Source organism: Amaranthus tricolor, chromosome 16, assembly GCF_026212465.1.
Source record: "Amaranthus tricolor cultivar Red isolate AtriRed21 chromosome 16, ASM2621246v1, whole genome shotgun sequence".
Taxonomy (NCBI): domain Eukaryota; kingdom Viridiplantae; phylum Streptophyta; class Magnoliopsida; order Caryophyllales; family Amaranthaceae; genus Amaranthus; species Amaranthus tricolor.
The window spans coordinates 16,463,747-16,486,511 of NC_080062.1; the positions used below are offsets into that span (position 1 = coordinate 16,463,747).

A 22,765-nucleotide genomic window follows, 5' to 3' on the forward strand; every position below is an offset into this window, starting at 1 on the left:
AGTTTAATATTCATGTATGAAGCAAAAGCAAGCATAATACGGATAGATTCTAACCTTGCAACTGAAGCAAAAGTCTCACCATAATCTATACCTTCTTGATTATAACCTTAAGCTACCAGCCTTGCTTTATTCCTTAAAATGTCTCCATCCTTATTGAGTTTATTACGAAAGACCTATCTAGTTCTAATAATAGTACGATTTGGAGGCCTTTAAACTAGATCCCAAACTTTGTTTCTTTCGAATTCATTTAATTCATTTTGCATAACAATGATCCACTCTGGTTCTTGTATAGCTTCTTTAACATCCTTTGGTTCTACAAGAGAAAAAAAGTAGAAAATGCACATAAATTTTTAAGAGGATCGATTTTTTGTACCTTTGTTTGGATCACTTATGATGTTTTGAGATGACATTCTAAGTCTTCTTCGTAATATGGATGGTGTGTAATCATTGAAAGAACTTGTACCTACTTCATTCGAGTATTTTCTAATTGGTGTATCCAAAGCAGTATGTTCAGGAACTGTTTTAAGATCTTGAGGTTGGGTCTCAAGATCAGGCTGTAAGTCTTCAAAGTTTACAGCTCGTTTTTCTGCAACCTCATCAAGACTTTGTATGGTATCATGCATATTCTACTTTTTAATTTCAGCAATATCATTAGCATCCAGTTCGTTATCATTTAAATCATCAAAGTGTTTATTAAGGTTTAACTCTTTAAATCCTTCGCTTAGTGTTCCATTGTCCAATTCATCAAATACCACATGTATACTTTCGTCAACCATACTTGTACGCTTGTTTACAACTTTATAAGCTTTACTATTTAGTGAGTATCCAAGAATATACCTTCATGACTTCTAGCATCAAATTTACCTAGATTGTCCTTACCATTATTATGGATAAAACATTTGCAACCAAATGGTCTAAGGTAGGCTATATTCGGTTTTCTTCCTTTGAATAACTCATAGGGGGTTTTCTTAAGTATGGGTCTAATGAGACATCTATTTAAGACATAATTCGCTGTGTTAACAGCCTCGGCCCAATAATGTTTGGCTAATCCATTTCAATAAGCATTGTCCTAGCCATTTCTTCTTAGATTCGATTTTTTCTTTCAACCACGCCATTTTGTTGGGGTGTCCTAGGAGCTGAAAAGTTTTCGGTTATACCGTATTTTTCACAAAAGGAATCAAAGCCTAACTGATCAAACTCTCTCCCATGGTCACTTCTAATTGAAACTATTGGAATATTCAACAGAGCTTGCATCTCTTTACAACGTCTTGAGAACGGTTTCAAGGCTTCACTTTTATCCTTCAAAAAATCAACCCACGTAAATCTAGAATTATCATCAACTGTAACTAAGATGTAAGATTTACCTCTTATGCTCCGTATGCGCATTGGTCCACATAGATCAATATGTAAAAGTTCACATGGTCTTGATGCACTTACCATTTTCTTCGATTTGATGAACTTCTTACTTGTTTTCCTTTAATGCATGCGTCACATGTAGGACTGTGTTTATAGTCAAGAGCTGGAAGTCCTTTTCTAGATCTTTACTTACCAACTCATGCATGGTATGAGTATTCATGTGACCAAGACATTCTTCTATGCCATAGTTTTGGATCATCTATCATATCCTTCAAGCAATTGAAATTTTGAGCTGCAATTTCGTTAGTATTCAAGGTATAAACATTATTATATCTAAGGGCGGTGATAAATGTATCTCTGGTGTTAGGGTTTTTAACAACACATTTTTCTTTATCAAAGAATACTTGATTACCTTTATCACATAGTTGAGACACACTTAGCAAATTAAATTTTAGACCTTCAACTAAATAAACATTATCAATGTTTTAATCGGATTCTTACCAACTTTGCTAAAACGAGTAAATATTTCATTAATATTCTCATCGTTTTTCATCTTGAACATTTCGTATTGATGCATGAGGATGTTGATCTTTGTCTCCTTTACTTGACTTGTTCCTTCGTATGTCACAACCAACTTATCCCATATTTCTTTTGCACTTGTGCATGAAGAAAATCTATTGAACTCGATACCATTTAAAGCACAACTTAATTGATTCATTGCCCTATAGTTTTTGGATACGACTTTCAAGTCACTTTGTGAATATTCGGATTCGATTTTTAATACATCATTTCCTTTAGCGTCCTTTTTCATGGGTACCTTAGGTCCTTTACTTATGATGTCCCAAAGTTCCATATCTTGATCAATCACAAACATTTTCATCAAAGTTTTCCAATGTGAGAAATTTGTTCCGCAAAACAAAGGTGGTCTAGAGCACGAACGTTCTTGAGCAAACAACCCTTTTCCTATCGGATCCATCACAAGATATTACTCTTTTTATGTGAAACTCAGCTCTGATACCAATTGAAAGTTGATAGGAGGTCGCATACTCTCTAGAAGAAGGGGGTGAATAGAGAGTATGGGCGTTTAAAATTTTTGTCTGGAAGCTTATCTCAAGAGATTGAGGAGTCTATCAAAGCTATTCTCCGAGACAGTTTTGAATCAATTTATAAAACAATAACGTATGTGCGGAAAATAAACTTTAAAGAATAACACATGATATGTTAACGAGGTTCGATTCTAAACAAGCTACTACCCGCCTATGGGTTCTCTTGAACCCGTAGGATTTCAACGCCTTTTATTAATTTGACTTTAATATAAACAAGAAGATCTCACTATCTCCTCACACCACGTTCTTCAACCCTTGAAGAATTGTATTACAAGTCCCTTTAATAAAAGCAAATCTCAATCTCTAAATAGAGATCACAAGTTGAACACTTTGAAAAGTATTCTAAGTTAAGCGTATTAAACTATGAAAATAATCTAACTCTTTTAAACACGTAAGCCTATTACAAATTGTAAGAGCTAGATGAATTAAGAATTACAACTCTTTTTAATATTTAGAGAATTTCTAGATCTTAAGTCAAGAGAAATATTGTAGGAAGAGGTGCATAGAGGTGTATCCTTAATTCTGAAATGAAGCCTTGTATTTATAGATGTTACGCCTCAACACATCCTTGTAGAGCAAGAAATCTTCATCCGTTAAATTCTGTTGATCTGGATATTTGATAACCAGGTTTCTAGCACGTCGTTACTAAGAACCAAGTTATACAAACAATATTTATAATCACCCTGATATTACTACAACGAGCGTAATGTTAAGTCGGGGGTCGAACCACAAGGACAAGGGATGTTAGACTAAAGGCTTGGTGTGGGAAGGTTTTATGGAAGGTTGGTTGGTGGGTGAACTTAACTAATAACAAGAATAAGAAGCGAAACTCAACAATGAAAGACAAGCGGGGAGTAGACTACGTCCACCCTAGGATGGTCTATTGGAAATAAAGATAAGCTAGGTCAAGGGAGTTCGAATGATAATCAATCAAGACACTCTAGATATCGAGAGAAAGTTGGTGACCCTATAACCCACACGAACGACCTATAATCGCCCTATGTCTCTCTAGGAGTGGCAGGACAAGATTCGAATGGAATATCTATCAACAACCATCATCAATCTCAACCTTAATCATAAACATTGAAGAAAAGACCAAACCTAGGGTTTCTCTAACCTAAAACCCCTAAAGAAACTATTCTAACATACTAGAGGTAAAAGCAATAAAGAAGGAAAGCATTAAAGGAATTGAAGAACATGAAAGCATTAAATCTAAAATCAGAAAACTTTAAATAAAAGCTTTAAAGGAAAGAAATAGATGAAAGCAATAGAGGAAAGCAATAAAGACATCAAAGCACTAAAGAAATAAACTTCAAGCAAGTCCAAGCACGTTTATTTGAGTTCCAAAAGCCACTCGAATCCTGTCTTGGTTCGCCCGAAGCTTCAGCCATTCGCCCGCATGGTGTTGTGGCTCGGCCGAATGGGATTTTTCCTTGGCCTATTTCCGTCTTTTGAAGCTTTGGATTCCTTCCGGACTTTGCGGGGGCTTTAAGGAAGACTTGGAACGCTTGGGAAAGCTTCGGCGCGTGTGTTTAATCTTCGATCAAAGCATCTATGTCTCGTACGCAACGTAAAATACCTTGAAATCTCCGAAAATACTTGAAATTACCTCAAAACACCATGTAGACAAGAGCAAGGTAAAATCATGCGTAAATGTGCTCTAAAAACGAGCACATCAACTTCCCCAAGACAAACCTTTGCTAGTCCCTAGCAAAAGAACTAGCAGGGCAACATGAAAGCGCGGGGCAAAAACAAAACTAAACGACGGAATGCAATAAAACCGAAGACTCACTTTCGTAGGAATCACGGTCGCACTTAGCATGTGCGACAAGCCCTTTAAACCCCTAGGTCCCCCGTAGAGGACGAGTAAGGTCTCGTGAGGGTTTTCAGAAGGAAACCCACAAATCCAATACAAACATACATGGTGAGTGGAAATCAAAGCAACGCAAGCTGTGTACGAGCAATACTCTTCCCTAGCCATGGGTGTGCAAGTACTATGGTCTCAAAAGAGCGCAATACCAAGAAGAATGACCAATTCCACGGACTCGGGATCACTAGTTAAGCTACAACACAGGCTATGCCACCCACTACCTAGAGAAGTCACAAGTCTACGCTCCCCGGGTTATTTCTCAAAAGATGTGAGAAATATGCAATGACGCTCATGTGCTTGATTATGGTTCGTGTTTCGCTCATAATCATCCGACTAAAGATGAGTCGGGAATCAAACACCTAATAGGGGAAAATCCTTGGGATTGTGTCATATCTACACTCCGGCACAGAACATACTAATTAGACCAAGTCGAACTGGTTTATGAAGGGTTGTAATGTTGGCTTTGGGTTAAGGTGGGATGCATTTGGGAATGTGGCGTTAAAGTAGAGGATAGCAAGTGACCCAAGACTAAAGATACCACAAACACCTCATGAAAAACCAATAAACACCGTATCCAATAATGATATCAACCCAAAAATCACAAATAAGAACGAATGAACTCTATCGTAAAACACCATGAAAAATTTTGAATTTTATCACAATTTGTGTTTTCAAGCTTATCTCCCAAATGAAAGTATAGATTTCCTCACTCAAATATTACCCATTATATATATGAAAAACAAGAGGAAGGTCTCCTCACTCAATGAACGTGTACGTATATAAATGTGATAATTACTATGTGAAGCACAAGAGGAAAAGGGAGAAATAATATGAGCAAAAAATGAATGAATAGAGTCATCATAAACCAACAACCACTGGACTAACCAAAACCAAAAATCCCACAACACGATGTAACTCACACCAACCCCACCATCACCACGCTATCCTCTAGGTCAAAAGAGGAATATTTGGCTCATGTGAAGTTTAAATAGCGTGGCTACAAAAGAAAAGGTAAAGGCAAGAACTTGGCTTAACCTAAAGTCAATTTACGTCAATGGTAGGCTATTTGGCTATTTAGTTCAAATCTAACAAACGTGTTATCATCCCTGGCCCTAGTAAAAGCCGACTATGCTGGAGGAGAACAGACACAATACTTAGACCCCCTAACTAGCACTCAAAATGAATGGAACTCGCAAGGAGTCCAAAAAGGCTCAATCCTCACAGGCTAGTCGAAATGTGCCTCAAAAGGTAGTCATCCAAGTCACCAACCAAGCAAACCCAGATCCCCCAAGTCAGGCGGAAAACAAAACAAAACAGGCACAGGGGTAAGAAAATATGAGTATGCAAAAGGCCACATATGTACACACCAGAAGCTTGCATGCTAGTTTCATAGCTCAAAACATTTTATCGAAAACAAAACATGAATATGCAATATGCACAGCATGTCATGAATGCAAGGTGAACATGTAAAATATATACAAAATAATACATGCCATGCACTAACTTAGACCTAAATGACACTAAATGCACAAACAAATGGATAATGGTGACAATAGTGTTGACCAACTCTCCCCAAGCCAACCTTTGCTAGTCTCTAACAAAGGAGAGAGAAGGAAAAGATTAAATGTTTAAAACAAAGGTCAACAAGATGGTCACAATACCCAACACAAACAAAAAATAGTCATTAATAAAGAGGGAAGAAGGTCATGCCTAGGCTAGGAGGGCTTTCACTCCTAGCATTACCATCACCACCATCAAAGTGGTCTAAGAACTCTCCGCTCCTTGGAAGGAGTGGAGGCAAGAAGCGCGAGGCTAGAGTGATTTCCTCCCCCCAAGCCAGGGTAAAGCTACATTCTTCATTTTTGATGTATTGCTCTTTTGAGCCTCCTTTCTCCTCTTTCTCGCCCTCTTGGGACCGTTAGCATTGACCCTCTCTACATCATCAAATCAATCACAAACAAACCTTGTCGAGGGTCAATGCTAATGGTCGTTTGGATCTGCAAGTTCTAACAAACAACACTACAAACCAAACGTGAGCACTAACTAGCAAATATGCAATGCAACGAAAGAGAACAAAAATGAAACAAAAACTAATATTTACAGTTGGGTTGCCCCCTAACAAGCGCTTCTTTAAGCTCTTTACCTAGACCTGACTCAATATATAGTGAGTCAAACTCCGGAGGAGTTTGTCAAACTTACTCCCACAACGGCTGAAGTTGGGGAGTGGAAGAGGGAGAGAAGAAAGAAGAAAAGAAGAAACAGAACAAAGATTGACTTTTCATAACGAGATGAAAAGCCGAAGGAAGAGTGAACAAAGGGAGAGGGGAAGGAAGCAAGCGGTAAGGCATCATAAGCATCAAGTTGAGCATGATGGAGGGCGATGGGAAGCATCTCACAATGACTAAGAGGTGTAGGGTGAGACTCAACAAAAGGCACACTAAGGGTATACACTTGAGACTCCTCAATCGAGGGCGTATCTACCTCTAAGTCATTGGGTTCACTAGCTAGATGATCATGCACATATGGGGGGGGGGGGGGGGGGGGGGGGGGGGGGGGGGTTCATCTTGGTGAAGTGCACAAGGCACCTCAACTAGATCTTCACCGGTAGGTGGTGTATCAACACAAGGAACGAGAGAGTCATGATGCAAGAATGTGGGGAATGTAAACTCCTCCCAATTGTACATATCATCATAAAACTCATCCATAAGTTGATCATCCAGAGATAGAGGGGAGTAAGCAACAGGGCAAGGGGATTCTAGGTCATGGTCTAGCGGCAAGGGCACAAGGTGGTCATGGGTACCTAGGCTCTCCTCAAAAGCCCTTTTCAATTGGTTAACACTCCACGTTCTCTCCAACTCGTCTTCTATTGGTGTATCACCATATTTGTAAACGATAAAGGGGTAGGCTAGTGGAACCTCAAGGGGAGGTAAACCAGGATATTCTTTCTTAAAGTTGTCCTTGGCCAACCATCTAAAGACGTTTAGACATAGAATCGGGATTTGGTCAAGGAGAGCACTTGAGTAAACATTATCCACTAATTCCCTAGTCTCACTATTCAAACCTTCATAAAGGTCAAGGCAAATTTTCCATTGTTCAACATTATGCGCATGAGGGAGAGAATCCCTATATCTAACAAAGAATCTCCAAAATGATTCATGCTCGTATTGATGCAAGGGATAGCAAACCATGAAGGAAAACAAAAATTTTCAAAAATAAAAGCTATTCACAAAGCACACCAAAACTAAAATCTAAACAAACGCCTTGTCCCCGGCAACGGCATCATTTTGATAACTGGGTTTCTAGCACGTCGTTAATACTAAGAACCAAGTTATACAAACAATATTTATAATCACCCTGAAACTACTACAACGAGCGTAATGTTAAGTCGGGGGTCGAACCACAAGGACAAGGGATGCTAGACTAAAGACTTGGTGTGGGAAGGTTTTATGGAAGGTTGGTTGGTGGGTGAACTTAACTAATAACAAGAATAAGAAGCGAAACTCAACAATCAAAGACAAGCGGGGGGTAGACTACGTCCACCCTAGGATGGTCTATTGAAAATAAAGATAAGCTAGGTCGATGGAGTTCGAATGATAATCAATCAAGACAGTCTAGATATTGAGAGGAAGTTGGTGACCCTATAACCCACACGAACGACCTATAATCGCCATATGTCTCTCTAGGAGTGGCAGGGCCAGATTCGAATTGAATATCTATCAACAACCATCATCAATCTCAACCTTAATCCTAAACATTGAAGACAAGACCAAACCTAGGGTTTCTCTAACGTAAAACCCCTAAAGAAACTATCTAACATACTAGAGGTAAAAGCAATAAAGAAGGAAAGCATTAAAGGAATTGAAGAACATGAAAGCATCAAATCTAAATTAAGAAAACATTAAATGAAAGCATTAAAGGAAATAAATAGAAGAAAGCAATAGAGGAAAACAATAAAGACATCAAAGCACTAAAGAAATAAACTTACATAAATCAAGTGACATGAAAGTAGATGAAAGCATAAATAAAGAACTACACATCTATACTAGGGCAAAAACTAGAGAAAGCATTAATGGGGTTGATGTTCTAAAATGAGGCACAAAGGCACTCAAACTAGGCATGGGGTTTATTCAGATACAAGGTGATATTTGTAAGCTAAGGAACAAAAGGGGTAAAAAGCCCTGAAAGCCCTCGAAGTTTGGTTTGCGAAGAAAAGAAGTCGCGCAGTCTAGGGCTTGAATTCGGCCGAATTGAAGGTGCATTCGCCCGAATAGGAGCCCATTCGACCGAATGGGGCTCCGGGGTTTCAAGCAAGTCCAAGCACGTTTATTTGAGTTCCAAAAGCCACTCGAATCCTGTCTTGGTTCGCCCGAAGCTTCAGCCATTCGCCCGCATGGTGTTGTGGCTCGGCCGAATGGGATTTTTCCTTGGCCTATTTCCGTCTTTTGAAGCTTTGGATTCCTTCCGGACTTTGCGGGGGCTTTAAGGAAGACTTGGAACGCTTGGGAAAGCTTCGGCGCGTGTGTTTAATCTTCGATCAAAGCATCTATGTCTCGTACGCAACGTAAAATACCTTGAAATCTCCGAAAATACTTGAAATTACCTCAAAACACCATGTAGACAAGAGCAAGGTAAAATCATGCGTAAAGTGTGTAAAAAGCATTCTAGAACGCGAGATTCGACACTATAATGAGGAGATAAATGTGCTCTAAAAACGAGCACATCAATATTCTGTGCCAGTCTTCAAGACCTTGAGCTTTATTTCAAACTGATGTGTATTAACAGCTTATTTAAAATCGTCATTGTGTGTTGTAATTTGTCTTTGATAACCAATGTTGTGCTGCCACGTTAGAACTCATACAAGATATTGAAAACTCAGCAAAAATCAGATTAATCAACATGTAAACACTAATTCAAATTAATTCCTATATTTAGTATTAATTCAAATAGTTATTTCCTATTTTTTTGTATCAATTTAAATTACCATCTTATTTATTGGAAACTTTTTAATTAGCTTAACAACTAATTTAAATTCAAATATAACCATATACTATATATAATCAAACGTGTGTTCCTTGTACTTTAACATTTAATCATTCAAATATCTTAAATATATATTTTAAATTCAAATTCAAAATATAAAATATCTAAACGTTTAACATAAGACGTGTTCTAATATATTCAAACTTAATTTCAAATAATATCAATGTAAACTTTAATGAACCTTGACCTATAAAATATTCCAAATATAATTTTAATGAACCTTCACCTATTAAAATATTTCAAATATATTTACGAAACTAAACTCATTATAAACACAATTATCTTTAAGACATTGAAACTAACTTCAAGACTTATAAATTTAACCATGAGATAAACTCAAGTCATTAAAGCATATTCCAATAAATCGAGCTTAAACATATATATATCAAATATTCAGTTTATATCTAATATGATATTAGACTGACTTAAATAACTAAATGTAATTACTTAATTTATTTGTTTAATCAATAGGTGTTTTGAAGTATCATCATTTAAGAGAGTTGAGTCTTTAAATTTAACCATGAGATAAACTTAAGTCATTAAAGCATATTCCAATAAATCGAGCTTAAACATATATATCAAATATTCAGTTTATATCTAATATGATTTTAGACTGACTTAAACAACTAAATGTAATTACTTAATTTATTTGTTTAATCAATATGTGTTTTGAAGTATCATCATTTAAGAGAGTTGAGTCTTTACTCTAGATATTGAGAAGAAGTTTGTGACCCTATATGCCACACGAACAACCTATAATCGCCCTATGTCTCTCAAGGAGTGGCAGGACAAGATTCTAATCGAATATCTATCAACAATCATTATCAACCTCAACCCTAATCATAAACATTGAAGACAAGACCAAACCTAAGGTTTCTCCAATCCAAAACCCCTAAAGAAACTACTTTAGCATATTAAAGACAAACGCAATAAATATGGAAAGCAATAAGTCTATTCTAGAAAGCACAAATAAAATGAAAGGCAAGAGAGCAATAAAAAAGCACAAAAGAAATTGAAGAACAAGAAAGCATTAAATCTATACTAGGAAAGCATTGAATGAAAGCATTAAAGAAAAGCAATAGAGGAAAGCAATAAAGACATCAAATCATTCTAAAACGCGAGACTCGACACTACAATGAGGAGATAAATATGCTCTAAAAACAAGTACATCACTCAACCTGTATCCAAAAATGGTAAACCTATAGTTGTTTCCAGGTAAAAGTTCAAGCTCAAGTTTCAAAAATTTAAACCTAAAACTTTGCAACAAGAGCATATATGATCCAATGTGAGCAACTCATCTATAGATATACATAAGATCAACACTTGAAATATGATAGTTTTAGTTACATTTTCGCAACATAACCAAACTATTAAGACTAAAGATTAGGTACTGTTGAAAACGAGTAGATAATGCAAATCTTCTGCAGAGGGAATGCTGAAATCATGCCCACAAAACTAACAACAAAGCAAAACTCGATCAAATTTCTAGGATGTGGTTTGTTAATATTCTGTTGAAAGGCTAACAAAAAAGTTCAATCAACTTTACCTCAGTATTAGTATTGATGATAATCTATAAAATTATAAACAAACAAAAATTGGGCAATAGTATTTACTTATTAGTCATCATCTTTAGTCTGAACAGCAAAAAATTACTATAATCTACAAAATATTCTTGAAAAAAGACATGAAAAAGCCATAAATAAAAATCACCCACAAAATAAACAAAAAATCTACAAACAAATTCTTGTAAAAAAGACAGAACCTTGGAATCCATAGTTTAAAGGCATGATGTTAAGCACATTGTAAACCAAACCAAGTATACTATGGAGAGTAATTTAAACATATAGTACAACACACGAAAAACATCAATATTCAAGACTCACATATTGTTTAAATATTTTTTAAAAAAGAGGAAACATTGAATATTATTGAATCAATTTGTAAAAAACTCTCTATTAGCTGATAATACACAATGAGTCATATTTTAAAAGTCATAACATTTTTCTTCAACATCTGAAAACTGAATAAAGACAACTATAGCTAAAAGTTTAAAGATTAATCATAAATATAAAAACCGATTAACGAATATTTATATTAACATAATTTCCATACATCAGTTTCATGAATAAGAAAAACAAAAGTGTACATCCCAAAACCTACAAATCATACCCTTTAACTTTCATCCCAAAATATATTTTTGAATTCAATCCTAACTAACAAGAAAGGGATTGGTCTTCAAAAATATATACATCCCAAAACTTACATATTAGACCCTTTAATTTTCAACCCAAAATATTGTTATGAATGGTATCATGTGTGACTTGAGTGCACAATTGAAGTGTAAATTCATGTATGTGACTCTTGAGTTGTGGAATCCAAAAGGGTGTAATTATGTGGAAGAGTATTCATGGGAATTATTGGTGTTAATGTAGGTTAATGAAGAAGTAGAAAGGACTTGGTTTATGATTGCTCGATCAGAATTCTGTCAGAGTAAACAGAATGGTCGCTCGACCTACCCGCTCAACCGAGCGAGTCTTATTGGTTGGTCGAGCGGTCAGACAGAATGCATCCAGTAGGTATCTCTGATATGCATGGAATGCTGTTTTTCGACCTTTCAAGTTCTTGGAGTTATTTCATATTATTCATTACTCTATATTAACTCTTTATTCAAGTGAGCTATTGACATTCATGTACCTAGTACTATATATAGAGCTCTCATACTCACTCAAATAGACACATCAAACACAACCCCTAAGCCAAACACATAGCCTTTTGTTTTTATCTCTTACACAATTGTAATACTTCATTTGTAAGTGTTGTTTACACTTCTTTGATATAATATAAATAGAAACTACACACCACGGAGGACGTAGCCATCATTGGATGAACCTCCTTAAATCTTTGTGTCTCTTTTGCTTAGTTTACATTATCAAACATTGTTTTGTTCATTGTTGTTTGTATCGTTCTTAACATCGTAATGATTTTGGCAAACATTTTCAATTGGTATCAGTGCCAAGTTGTTTTTACAGTGTCTTAAGAAGTTGTTATTTGAGAAATATGTCTACAATGAAGCTTTTCATAGAGAAGTTTGATAGAAATGTGAATTTTGGCTTATGGCAAGTAAAAATGAGAGCCATTTTAATCCAAAATGGTGTGCATAAGGCCATTGATGGTGTAGAAAAGATGCCGGAAGGTATGACCGTGGCTAGGTGGGAAGAGATAGACTCAAAGGCATTATCGGTGATTCAATTATGCCTTTCCAACGAAGTGCTAAGAGAGGTTGTTAAAGAAACAACAACCAAGGGGATATGGGAGAAATTAGAATCACTCTATATGGCCAAGAGTGTTACCAATAGGCTACTTTTGAAAAGTAGACTCTACGATCTACGCTTGGAGGAAGGTAAACCTTTAAAACCTCTGTTAGACGATTTTTATTCTATTGTTATGGATTTACAAAATAATGATGTCAAGCATGATGATGAAGACTTGGTAATTTACCTCTTATGATCTCTACCCCCTTCTTACAAAAATTTTAGAGAAACTCTACTTTATGGTAGAGATAATTTGAGTAGTGATGATGTGAAAAATGTCTTAACACAAAGGGATCTCATTGATTCACAATTGTCACAAAAATCACAAAGTAATACTAGTGATGGGTTGTTTGTGAGAGGGAGGTCACAAGAGAAAGGTTCCACTAGTGGGAGTGGAAACAAGGGTAAAGGGAGGTCTAAGTCTAGTAGGCCTAACAAAAATAAAACTTGTAACTATTGCAAGCTTAAGGGCCACATCAAGAAAGATTGTTGGAAATTGAAAAAGAAAAATGAAGAGAAGGCTAGGGAAGGAACTAGTAATGCCAATGCTAGTTACGTGAATGATAGTGATGATGGTGATGTATTAGTTGCCACACATGGGTACAAAGATAATGATGAGTGGATTCTAGACTCGGGGTGCACATTCCACATGACTCCCAACAAAACTTTCTTCCAAACATTTGAAAGTGTTGATGGGGGAAATGTAACCATGGGGAACTACACAACATGTAAGGTTGTTGGTATTGGTAGCATTAAAATAAAGATGTTTGATGGGATGGTGAGGACTTTAACCGATGTAAGGTATGTTCCGGGTTTGAAACAGAATCTATTATCTTTGGGTACTCTAGACAAAATTGGGTGTAGAATTACTTGTGAAGGTGGAATCATGAAGGTTGCTAGAGGCTCACTAGTAGTGATGAAGGGTAAGTTGAATGGGAGTTTGTATGCTCTTCAAGGTTCAACCATCCTAGGCTCGGCAAACATTTCCACAAACACAATGTCCGATCATGACACAAAACTTTGGCACTTGAGACTTCGTCACTTGGGAGAAAGAGGTATGTATGAACTCACTAAACAAGGTTTATTTGATGGCAAGAAATTTGGGAACCTTGGGTTTTGTGAACATTGTGTTTATGGGAAACACAAGAGGGTTAGTTTTAAACCCACTGTACACAACACTAAGGGAATTTTAGACTACATTCATTCCGATTTGTGGCGGCCTTCACAAAAGCCCTCCCTTAGTAGTTGTAATTATTTGTTGACCTTTATTGATGATTTCTCAAGGAAAGTTTGGTGTTACTTCATAAAACAAAAGAATGAAGTTTTTGATGTCTTCTTGGAGTGGAAGAAAATGATTGAGAAAAAGACCGGTAGGAGCATCAGGACCTTAAGAACCAATAATGGTCTTGAATTTGTTGATAATAAATTTCTTCAATATTGTACTAGTGAAGGTATTATTAGACATAGAACCTGTGCAGGGCGTCCTCAAAAAAATGGCATTGCGGAGAGGATGAATAAAACATTGTTGGAGAGGGCTCGGTGTATGCTAAAACAAGCAAATTTGGGTAAGCAATTTTGGGCTGAAGCGGTGGCTACGACATGTTATTTGATCAACCGCTCACCTCATACCGCTTTGAAATTCAAATCGCCAGAAGAAGTGTGGTACCACACTACGGTAAATTATTCTAGTCTTAGAGTCTTTGGTTGTCCAGCTTATATTCATGTAAATGATGGTAAGTTAGAACCTAGGGCTAGAAAATGTATTTTTGTGGGATATAGAGTGGGTGTAAAGGGGTATAGGGTGTGGTGTAATAAGTCAAAAAGAATAATTAATTCTAGATATGTTGTATTTGATGAAAACAGCATGCTTGTCTCTAGTATAGAGAAGTCCATTGATAATGTTGTAAACAATGATGCATAAGTAGAGGGTCAACCTCTCAATATTGATGATGACAAAGTTGATGATGATAATGTTCAACAAAGGTCTCCTTCTTTGTCCAAAACTAGACAAAGAAGGAAGATCGTGGCTCCAAGGAGGTATATTGAAGAGTGTGATTATGTGGCATATGCTCTCAACATTGCTAGCGAAGTCGAAGGGTTATATGAACCGAGTACGTACAAGGAGGCTATGGCCTCAAATGACTCAAGCAAATGGTTGATAGCCATGAAGCAAGAGATGGAGTCTCTTGCAAAGAATGAAACTTAGGATATTGTTGAAGCACCAAAGAAAAAGAAAATTATTGGGTGCAAGTGGATATTCAAAAGGAAGTTGGGTCCTTCTATTGACGTTCCTCCCATCTATAAGGCAAGGGTAGTTGCAAAGGGATACTCTCAAATTGAGGGTGTTGATTTTCATGAAGTTTTCTCACCGGTAGTGAAACACTCTTCTATAAGGGCATTACTTGCTTTGGTGGCGATGGAGGATTTGGAGTTGCATCAATTGGATGTAAAAACGGCGTTTATTCACGGTAAGCTTGAAGAGGAGATTTTTATGAAGCAATCGGAAGGTTTTGAGGTAGCCGGTAAGGAAAATCATGTGTGTAGATTGAAGAGGTCATTGTATGGGTTGAAACAATCACCAAGGCAATGGTACAAGAGGTTTGATTCCTTTATGATTTCACATGATTTTATTAGAAGTTCTTATGATAATTGTGTTTATCTTAAGAAATTTGAAGATGGTTCTTTATTGTATTTGGTCTTATATGTTGATGATATGCTAGTAGCTTGTAGTTCTTTGTTTAAGGTGGAGAACTTGAAAGAGTTGCTTTCAAGTGAATTTGATATGAAGGATCTTGGTGAAGCTAAGAAGATTCTTGGGATGGAGATTTTGAGAGACCGGGCTAAGGGTACATTATACCTAAGCCAAAGGAAGTACATTGAGAAAGTTGTGCAACGTTTCTATATGAAAGATGCTAAAGGTGTGCCTACTCCTCTTGCCTCTCATTTCAATTATCCAAGAAATTGTGTTCACAAACAGAGGCGGAAGAAGAGAAAATGGTAAGAACCCCATACACTAGTGCCGTTGGTAGTGTAATGTATTCCATGGTATGTTCTAGACCCGACATAGCTCATGCGGTGAGTTTGGTGAGTAGATATATGTCAAATCCGGGGAAGGGACATTGGGAGGCACTAAAATGGTTATTGAGGTATGTGAAAGGTACTTCTAATGTTTGTCTTATGTATGGGAAAGATTCAAGCGAGCTAATCGGGTTTTGTGACTCGGACTATGGTGGTGATCTAGATAATAGAAAGTCCACAAGTGGGTTTTTGTTTACTTTGGGTGGTTCGGCGATAAGTTGGCAATCATCATTACAAGATGTGGTTGCTCTCTCAACAACCGAAGCGGAGTACATAGCCGTTGCTGAGTCATTCAAGGAGGAAAAATGGCTAAAAGGTCTTGTTGGTGAAATGTGTAATAAGGTGTGTGAGGTAAATGTACATTGTGATAGTCAAAGTGCAATTCACTTGGATAGGAATCAAAATACATTTCATAGAAGGTCCAAACACATTGATATTAAGTATAATTTCATTCGGGATGAAGTTGAGCACAAAAGGGTGTTATTGAAGAAAATTGATACTACAGAAAATCTGGCCGACATGATGACAAAGTCATTACCTACAACCAAGTTTGAATTATGTTTTGACTTGGTTGGTTTAGCTCCTTGCTTGAGATGATGCCTTTTGGGGCATTTGAGGTGTGTATGTTTCTTTTGTTTATGAAGTGGATTGTTGAATGTTTTGACTTAGGTGAACTCAAGTCAAGGTGGAGATTGTTATGAATGGTATCATGTGTGACTTGAGTGCACAATTGAAGTGTGTATTCATGTGTATGACTCTTGAGTTGTGGAATCCAAAAGGGTGTAATTATGTGGAAGAGTATTCATGGGAATTATTGGTGTTTTAATGAAGGTTAATGAAGAAGTAGAAAGGACTTGGTTTATGATTGCTCGATCAGAATTCTGTCAGAGGAAACAGAATGGTCGCTCGACCTACCTACCCGCTCGATCGAGCGAGTCTTATTGGTTGGTCGAGCGGTCAGACAGAATGCATCCAGTAGGTATCTCCTGCTCGCTCGACCGAGCTGCTCGACCGAGCGAGCTCTTTGATCTAGTCGAGCGGTTTCTCTGATATGCATGGAATGCTGTTTTTCGACCTTTCAAGTTCTTGGAGTTATTTCATATTATTCATTACTCTATATTAACTCTGTATTCAAGTGAGCTATTGACATTCATGTACCTAGTACCATATATAGAGCTCTCATACTCACTCAAATAGACACATCAAACACAACCCCTAAGCCAAACACATAGCCTTTTGTTTTTATCTCTTACACAATTGTAATACTTCATTTGTAAGTGTTGTTTACACTTCTTTGATATAATATAAATAGAAACTACACACCACGGAGGACGTAGCCATCATTGGGTGAACCTTCTTAAATCTTTGTGTCTCTTTTGCTTAGTTTACCTTATCAAACATTGTTTTGTTCATTGTTGTTTGTATCGTTCTTAACATCGTAACGATTTTGGCAAACGTTTTCAAATATACTTTTGAATCAAATCCTAACCAACAAGAAAATGATTTGTCTTCAAAAATATAATATTTCGAATGATTTTAAACATAAAACAAGAAAAACATTATTTTTACCCAAAAAAAAAAAACCATCCTACTCTTACATAATTCCCTCAAAAAAAAACCCAACACCTTCATTAACCTAAACAATCCTACCAACACCCACTGGAGCCATCTAGACAAACACGTAGATGATTATAACCCTTTCATTAATAGTCCTAGCACTGTTAGAATTCTAAACAACTTCTTGAGTATTCATCGTAGTGGACATCTTGCGTTTGTTAACCTCGTTCTTCCTGACCCAATAACGCTTAGTGCATGTAGGACAGCGGTAAAGCAGACGATTAAGACAACTAACTTCAGAAGAAATCAGTATTTCAGTGAGTGATTCCTTATGGTCATTCGAACAATACAGTAACTTAATAGAATCAATGGAACAGTCATCCTTATAAATACCTTCATTGTCATCTGAATCATAAAATGGCTCATGATTCGACATTGTCATGAACTAGGAAGTTTTTCAGAGAGAAAATGAAAGAATAGTGAAGAAAAATGTAAAAAGTAAGCGTTGGGATGGCTTAAGTTATGAGATGAATGATTGTACTTATAGAATGCATAAGAGACTTTGATAAGACAAGCTAAGGCATAAACATTTTGTCCAAAAATTACTCAAAGAGAACGTGCACAATGTTATATAGTGTTTCACTATTACCTCAATTTAACAATGTTCTTCCGTTTAAAATATTTTGTTTTCGAGAAAGAAATTTAATTAAGATTTCTAAGACATACTTTTTCAGTATTAATTGTGTATCTTTTTTTTCGCGTAACAAAATATTGTTATTTTCCTTCTATGCATGCCTTAAATCTTGTTCTGGATGATTTATCTATGGTTTCTGGTCTTTCTGTTAATAAAGGCAAGAATGCTCTCTATTTTACTGGTGTTGATGATGCTATGAGTTTTAAGCTTGTCCAAGCTAGTCAGGTACCTAAGGGTGTTCTTCCGTTTAGATATCTTGGGGTCCCTTTATCTGCAAAGAGACTTGGTATCCAGGATTGCTTAGTGTTGGTGGAGAAAATTACGAGTAGAATCAATCACTGGGCTGCTAGGAACCTTTCTTTGCTCGATAGACTTCATCTTGTTCGAAGTGTTATTCAGAGTATGCATTCCTACTGGGGTCAAATCTTTATTCTTCCTGCAAAAATTGTTCAGATGGTTAAAGCTATGTGTAACAAGTTTCTTTGGAGTAGTGGTCGAGACTCTAAAGCTAAGTCTCATGTAGCTTGGAGCCATGTCTGCCTACCAAAGTCTTGTGGTGGTCTTAATTTGAGTCGGTTGGATCTTTAGAATAAGGCTGCCATGTTGAAGAATCTTTGGTCGTTTGCTCATAAGAAGGATAGGCTTTAGATTCGATGGATTAATGACTACTACCTCAAACAATCTGATGTTTTTAGTGATATTGTTCCTAGCACAACCTCTTGGATGCTTGCAAAATCTTTGATAGCAGGCGTATTTACAAGAACTGAATGATTGTGCTCCTCATGGTCATTTTAGTATGAAAATTGCTTACAAGAAATTATTAGGGCAACATCTTAAGGTTCCTTGGAGGGCTATTTGGTGTAATAATAAGGCGACCCCTAGGAGTGTGGTGTGTATATGGCAAGCTATCCTTAATAGGCTCCCTACTATTGATAGATTGTGGATGTCTTGGAATCCTATGTGTAGGCTATGTAATGCTGCCCTTGAGACTAGAGATCATTTGTTTGGAGACTATGTGTTTATTTGGAAGGTTAAAGCTTTTGTTTACATTGACTTTCATTGGCCAACTTCCTTTGCTCAAGATGTTCATATTATGAATCAGTTGAGTAAGAAGAAATATAATACCAAGGATCTTGTTATTACTATGTCCTGAGCGGAGATCATCTATCATGTGTGATTCCGAAGAAATGTCAAAATCTTTGGGGGAAAGAGTATGGATGAGCAACAACTTGGGAGGATGGTGATCTTCAATATTGCAGCCCGGTTTTCTGATAAACAGAAACATATTCTTCTTGTGTAATTGTTGTTGGTTGTCTCTTTGTGTTGTTTTTGTTTGGATTGCTTGTTTGTTTGTCTTTCCCTTGTGGGTTTTGTTACTCCCCCTCTCAGCGTTTGGGGGAGTGTGCTTTTGGTAATAAAATCTTTAATTGCCAAAAAAAATATAGACATATGCAATGCTAGAAATCTTCATCATTTGTTTTTTTGCAGAAATCAAAACTAATATCTACCCTTCAAACCATGAAACTACTTTTACAATAATATTCAATAGAATAATTCACAATAAATATTCAAAATGGAAAAATCAAACTTATAACTGCAAATGCATGAACAACAATGCATATTGATGTCAAAATGAAGAAATATGATATACAAAATTTGAACAAACACGAATTTCGTAACACATTGACCAAGATTTATATCAACAAATTTTTTATACATCCATTTAGTTTCAACATAAAGCCTACCACCGATCCTTACCTCAAAATATTTATTTTCTAACCTAAAATAAGGTTTTTGACATCCAATCCTAACAAACAATAACAAGGATTGGTTTTCAAAAATATTAGTTTTACCTAAATTAGATTACAAAAATAAAAAGAAAAGATCATTTACCAACCCAAAAAAGCACTACATCCTCTTAACTTATCTTAAAATCCCAAAAAAAAAACAGTACCTCTTCATCCAATCTAAACAGATGTGCGATCCATATGCACATAACGTAAATAATAATTAATCTTTCTGAAACAGGTATAGCAGGATTCGAACTCTGGACTAATACAACTTCATCATGATGGCTATCGTTTATAAAGTGCTCGTTCCTCTTAAAAACTTCATCCTTCTTCATCTAGTAACGTTTTGTGCAAACCGGGCACCGGTAAAACAACCTATTCAGTGAACTTTCTTCAGATGAAATCAGGTCTTCCGTGAGTGATTCTTTGTGGCCGTTCGAACAATACAACGGTTGGATTGCTTCGATCAACCCGTCATCCTAATAGACGCTTCATTATCATCTGAATCATAGAAAGGCTCATGATTCCACATTGGTTTAGACGGTTTTCACAGAAAATGAAAAAAGAAATAGTTGAGAATAAGAAACTAGAATGCTAAATGACTTAGGAATATGAAATGAAATGATTATTACTTAATTACTTATAGGGAAATGAAAAGCCTTTGAAATGACAAGGTAAGATTTGAGTATATTAGATGAAATGATTGTTACTTATGGAAGATGTTAACACTTTTTAAGATATCAAGTTATAGATTATAAAGATTTTGCTTAAAAAATATAAAAAAATTGACTGTGATCATGGGCAACATATTTCATATATGAATTCGTCGGTTTATTAAGATTATTGTCGACTTGAAGATCTAGTTTTCGAGAGAGAAATCTAAATAACATTTGTTAGATTATTGAGATTTAAAAAAAAAAAAAACTTTAAAAGCCTGCGCAAAAAAGAAAGAACAATACAAATACAATTATATAATATGGAAATTAATTGGGACCCTTCTTAAAAATTTAGCGTGTTCTCAAACCTTAAAAACTATAAGGTATAAACTAAAAGATGAACAAGTGTCATCTCATCTTATATATCTTACTTCAAAATATTCAATTATCAAATTTCGATATTCTCCACTATTAAAATAACTTTATTGATAGTTTTTATAAAGACTCATTTCAAATTTCGAAGACAATGATTTCAAATTCGAAGACGATGATTGAAATTAATTCAGTTGTTCCATCACTTAAAATATTGAAGTTTCGAAAAAAGAGAGATATACTATAAAAGGAAGCAAGTGCTACTTCTATTTTATATTCACAATTTTTAAAAATCTATTTCAAAACAAAGATCACATTATTAAAATAATGAATATTAAAAACTCTAGGAAAATTATAACTTAAAAAGTTTGATAGAATAAATGTATCATAATCTTGCATAAATATATCAAAATTTTATACTAAAATAAACATTTATTGGCTAATTATTGCTTGTAAATGGGGTTGTCAAATAGTAATCGCAATTATTTCTACTAAGCATATGTATGCAAGATAAATTGCTAATAGATATTTCATACAAAAAAATCAAAAGCTTCATTATTGCAATCTTATTTAAAATTTGTCGTTATATATAATTTCATACTAAAAAAGTACTGCAGTTGACAACTTTTATATTAATATTTTATAAAAAAAAAGTATACCTATTTATAACAAGTAAATCACTATTATTACGAGATATTTATTAATTACATGACATTTGACTTTACCAAAATTTGATAATAATCTCATAGCGTTTACATTACATACACACAAAACTAGAAAAAGTATATCACATGTTAGTGTATCGAGGAATTCGATTCCATTAAATAGGTCCACCTCTAAAACGAATTTTCTATTGCTTCTCTTTGTTATTTTGATACTACCATATAGAGGAATTTAATAAATTATTTTTGACAATAAAATTTCAGTAAGGGGTTTTAACTAAATGGTAGAAGTACCATCATGAGAAGAATACAATTATTAATTGACAAAATATTACTTTCTCTCCATAATATATCATCTATTAATTATCCTTGTTTATTCTTGTTCCAAGTAGACTTCTATCATTTTCCACTTTAGTCTTTTCGAGGAATTCTTCAAGTGAAAATTATGATTGCACACATTTTCAATAAGCAATATTTTTAAAATAAATGTCAAATAAACAAAAAGCCTACCGAAAACTTTTATTTTCAAACTCTTAATTCTTTCTTGTGTTGACTAAAGCAATAATATACAAAACAATTGCTAAATTTCACATCTAGAAAGTTCGATTTATGTTGAAAGGGCTTTGAATAGAGAAAGGGCTAAATTTTCAAACTTTTTTAAGATGTATCTTCCCTCAAATTTATATTGTTTCAACTAAAATGTTCAATCATTTTGTTCCGATCTCATAATTTGTTACTGGGATTGCTTAAATTTTTTTGTGAGTTTTTGACATTTGTACTTGATGAAGTACTTCACATGAGCATTTAACTTTTAATTAATTATTTCATCATTTGTTGTTTGAGTTTTATCTTTCAGTGTTAATGAAACAAATTGTTGGGTTTAATTTATGCATTTAACTATGATGATAGGTGAAAAGTTTCATAAGTTGGATAGTGTTAGAATGACAAAAAATATTTTTTTCTCCCAAGGAGAAAAATATAACTATTAATTGACAAAAAATATTTTTTTCCATAATATATCATATCGAATTACATTAGTTAATAAGTAATTTTAAAATTTTTTTCTCACAATCGCTACTTTTTCATAAACTCTAATTTATGCAATCCACTAACGTCAAAATCAACAGTGTAACTTGGAGGTACTCGTGCGAAGCACACGGGCCCCACCTAGTTGAGTAAAAAATACTCTAGAATAGAGCCCGGATGTAAATAGTCTGGATAATAATAAAATCATGATAATCACTTGAACATTTATTCAAAAATAAAAATTTGA

The 22,765-nt window shown here is 35.2% G+C and overlaps 1 protein-coding gene across 1 annotated transcript; it reads left to right on the forward strand.

The window, feature by feature from the left end:
- Window positions 1-18,105: 18,105 nt before the first annotated feature.
- On the forward strand, window positions 18,106-19,165 carry LOC130802571 (uncharacterized). Its single transcript, XM_057666583.1, has 2 exons — window positions 18,106-18,546; window positions 18,761-19,165. Exons 1-2 carry the CDS (start codon window positions 18,106-18,108, stop codon window positions 19,163-19,165), a joined length of 846 nt encoding a protein of 281 aa, XP_057522566.1.
- The last annotated feature ends 3,600 nt before the right edge of the window (window positions 19,166-22,765 follow it).

Excerpts from the sequence above, each read along its gene's own strand:
- LOC130802571 (XM_057666583.1), top strand. The coding sequence starts at position 18,106 with ATGCATGCCTTAAATCTTGTTCTGGATGATTTATCTATGGTTTCTGGT. Across the intron at positions 18,547-18,760 it reads CTCATGTAGCTTGGAGCCAT|GCGTATTTACAAGAACTGAA; the intron begins GTCTGCCTACCA and ends CTTTGATAGCAG.